Source organism: Galeopterus variegatus, unplaced genomic scaffold (assembly GCF_000696425.1).
Source record: "Galeopterus variegatus unplaced genomic scaffold, G_variegatus-3.0.2 Scaffold424, whole genome shotgun sequence".
NCBI lineage: Eukaryota > Metazoa > Chordata > Mammalia > Dermoptera > Cynocephalidae > Galeopterus > Galeopterus variegatus.
Genome location: NW_007726535.1, coordinates 593,635 through 597,515, shown reverse-complemented (window position 1 = coordinate 597,515; position 3,881 = coordinate 593,635). Strand labels below are relative to the sequence as shown.

At 57.2% G+C, this 3,881-nt stretch overlaps 1 protein-coding gene across 2 annotated transcripts in view; it reads left to right on the top strand.

The window, feature by feature from the left end:
* Positions 1-3,517, top strand: part of GGT5 (gamma-glutamyltransferase 5) — a 24,192-nt gene extending 20,675 nt beyond the window's left edge. For both annotated transcript variants that reach the window (XM_008568594.1, XM_008568593.1), the window contains 5 exons: positions 377-483; positions 588-630; positions 663-789; positions 895-1,005; positions 3,085-3,517. In XM_008568594.1, the coding sequence (XP_008566816.1) occupies positions 377-483; positions 588-630; positions 663-789; positions 895-1,005; positions 3,085-3,231 (535 nt within the window). In that variant the 3' untranslated portion in view covers positions 3,232-3,517. The remainder of the gene's footprint in view (positions 1-376; positions 484-587; positions 631-662; positions 790-894; positions 1,006-3,084) is intronic.
* Positions 3,518-3,881: the final 364 nt, after the last annotated feature.

Here is a 3,881-nt window from a genome sequence, read left to right as displayed (position 1 = left end):
AACACGCCGTGCGTGGGGCTCCTCCACTCCCAAGCCCCCCTGCCCCCAGCCTGGCCTCCCTTGCTGGTGCCCGTTGGGGCAGCACCCTGCTTTTGCCCTTCCCTTCCTCCTCACTGTCAAAGGGGTCCTCCACCCCGGACATCTCTGGCTAAAAAGCCTGCTGTGGGGGTGGCCCTGGGCCAGGACCCACCTGGGGATGGGTCTAATCAGAAGGGTGTCCTGGTAGGGGCATGGGTGGATCTTTGGGGACCCTTTCTGGATGGTGCCAGGGAGAGAATAGCGGCTCCAGCACGCTGGAGGGCATCCTGGAAGGTCGGTGCCCCAGGTGGAGGTGGGCACTGAGGCCCGAGCCCGGGCTTTGCCTCCCTGTCCGCAGCTTCGGAGCAATGGTGTACTCACCACGGACGGGCGTCCTCCTCAACAACGAGCTCCTTGACTTGTGCTGGAGAAGCCTGCCGGGCTCCAGTGTCACCCCCCCACCTGGTGAGGGCAGGGCCACTGGGGAGAGGGGGGAAGGTGGGCAGGGCGGGCGCTGCATGCCAACCCCTGGACGAGTCACTCCACCCGGTCAGCCACTGTTGACTCAGCGGTGAGTGAAGATGGGGTAGGTGGTGCCCCCGGAAGATGCTAGCTCAGAAATGAGACTGCAGGTGACACCTGCCCCACCCAGTTCCAGGCGAGCGTCCCCCATCTTCCATGGTACCCTCCATCTTGGTCAACGAAGCCCAGGGGTCGAAGCTGGTGATTGGTGGGGCTGGGGGGGACCTCATCATCTCTGCTGTGGCCCAGGTGAGTCTGGGGATCCTGGCTAGAATGTCCTCTCTGAGCAGGAGGGAGCGTTGGGGTGGGGTGTCTGGTGTCCCCTCCCTCCCTGCATCCTCCTTCTCTCCCCAGACCATCATGAACAAGCTGTGGCTTGGCCTTGACCTGAGAGCAGCTGTTGCAGCCCCCATCCTGCACGTTGATGGCAAGGGCCATGTGGAATACGAGCCCAGCTTCAGCCAGGTGAGGCCGAGGTCCGAGCCATCACTAGGCTAGATACCTAGGGTAGAGCCCACCCTGCCCCCCAACCTCCAGTCCATGCTGCTCAAAGCCCCCTGGAAGGAGCTCAGCTACTAAGTGTCTTAGGCCAGGCCATAAGGAGCTGAGAATCTCAATGGGGGAGACACCAAGCTAGTCCCATGGCCTCCAAGGCAGAGAGCAGGGTGTGGTATATGCTTCTGCCAGGATGAGGACCTCAGCACCTTGGTCCCTGGCCTGTTGAGACCATTTTTGGAGGCTAGTTTCCCTGGCTATGGCCTCTCAGGCTCTCCCTACTGGCGATTTGTTTCCTTGTGTGGTTTGCAACTTGTGTTTGGAGTTTATTGTAAAATAAGCTATTTTTCCTGTGGGAGTCTGCAGAATGATTTTGTTCTGGGGCACTGGGGGTCATGTGGGTGTCAGTTCTTACACAGATTTTGTGGTTCCTCCATAAAAACCCTGGTGCAGGTCCAGGAACTGAGTTCTCTTGGCTGATTCCCCCTTTCTCTCCCCAGAGAGGTGGTCAGCTTCCTCAGAGTGTCTCTGGGCTGGGGGATGCCCTTTGCTAGCACCCACTTTAAAGACTGACTGCTTTTCTTTTTTTCAGACTTACAGCGTTTTGAGGGTGCAAACTTTATGTCTGAAGTCAGTCCAACTAGCTGGGGTTCAAGGTCCTCAAAGCTGCCTTTCCTATTATGGGCCTCTTTTGGTCTCAAGGCAGCTTTCCATGACCCTTGGAACTCTGAGGACCATAGACCAGGAGCCTTGAGTCCAAGGGGGGTGTGTAGTCCCTGAGAAACTTGGTCTCCAGACTTTGAGACTAAGGACCTAAGCCTGTTAGGCTCAAACTCTTGGAGTCTGAGCCCTGCCTGTATGGGGTCATTCCAGGGGCAGGAGGACATCCAGTGCTCCTCCTCAGGTTCCAGGGATCTTAGATCTGGATTATCCCAGGATCTAGGGCTCATCCTCTTTGGCCCTTCCTCCCTGATCCTTGACTGAAGGTCCTTACTCTGCAAATATCCATTCTCAGGACCTTGCACTCCAAAGACCTTAAACTGAGAATTTGGGAGATGACAGTCTGGGGACTGGGATTAATGGAATCCAGTGACCCAAGATCTTCAACTCTCTTGGGGAATTAGAGCGTCAGCTATGGAGGTCTAGAACTTTCCATGCAGAAGATCCTAAACTCTGGGTTGGAGACTAAAGGACCTGTGCAGCTAAAGCCCAGGGACTAAGGCAAGGAGGGCTTTGATCCTCAGTGTCTAGGAGTTTGGCTCCTACACTCTGAGGAACGGAGCCTCTGAGGACTGAAGCTTTGGCTTCAGCAGTGAGGAGCTTGGCCTTCAAATATAAGGACTTTGGGCAATTAGTATGTCAGACACAGAGAAACTTATAACTTAGAGTACAGGACTCCAAACACCTCGCCCTGCCAGCGGCTCAGGGGGTGTGTGAGGACCATAACCCCAGGGCAAGGTACTCGGCCTCGTAGAAATCAACACTGCAGGGCTAAGGGCCTACCATGGTCTCTAACTCCCTTGAAGTCCATAGATTCAGTGTCTTGGCTCTGAGCCTTTAGGACCCCATGCCCTGAGCACCTCACACTCCAGGACCACTAGGGCCTTTAGCCTGGTGGTCCGATTTCCTTGGACTATGGGTATTCAGGGTGAATGGTACCTGGAGCTTCAGGTCCTTCGAGCTGAATCCCCCATCAATGCATTCCTAAACCTGCAGGGTGTCAGGCTATTATGAGGAGTTTGGCTATTACGTTCCTGATGTCTTCAGATCAAGGACCAAAATGAATTCCTTTTGGAATGAGGTCCTTTTGGCCTGAATGACATCTTCCCTGCATATTTCCCAGAGGCCGAGCTTCTCCTCTAAGGTTTTTTGATCTCTTGAGGCCTTGACTGTGGAGTGGGAGGCTGTAGACTCCAGGCTCTGCACCCTCAGCCCTCCCCGCCCAGTCCTGCCTTCCCAGTTGGCTTTTCCATTGCCTGTGCAGGCTTCTCCCCTCCGGAGGTGGACTGGGCTGCACTCCCTTGTGAACCCGCCTTCTCTCCTCCCCAGGAGGTGCAGAAGGGGCTCCGAGACCGAGGCCAGAACCAAGCCAAGAGGCTCTTTTTCCTGAACGTGGTCCAGGCTGTGTCCCAGGAGGGGACCTGTGTGTACGCTGCGTCGGACCTGAGGAAGGGCGGGGAGGCCACGGGGTACTGAGGAGACCGCTCTGCCCAGAGCCAGGATCCGGCCCCACTGTCAGTCCTGTGCCCAGGCTGGACATGGGACTGGAGAGTGGGACCAACTGCTCTGGCAGGATCTGGACCCCTGGCTGGAGGGTTGACCTGCGACCAGCCTAGCAAATGGATGACTGTGGGGGCTGAGACTTGTCCCTGACACCCACTCCTACAGCCCCTCGTGGCCCTGCCCTGGCCCTCCAGCTTCCTGCAGACCCTCCCGACTTGTATATCCTCCAGTCCAAGATTAAAGAGGAGGCTGACCCATGCCTGATGTAGTGCTCCTGAGTGGGCTAGGGGACTCTTGGATAGCACCCAGTGGGGTGCATGCACCAAGGTACTGTGGTCCTCCACAGCACACCACCAGGGAGGTGGGGAAACTGGGGTTCAGAGATGAGCTGGGCCTCACCCAGGCCACCCCTAGACAGAAGCAAGCAGTCCCTCCACCCCCACTTGCTTCTGGCTGCGGCATTTGCCAGGGCTCAGTAGCGTGGCTGGCCTGGGTCCTGCGTGCTGGTGGGAGGCAGGGGTGTGGCCTGGAGGCACCTGCCCCTGACTCCTGTGGGGCCTTGGCCAGCACCCATCTCTGGATCTTGTCCTCCATGCCAGGAAAAGGCTGGATGAAGCAAGATC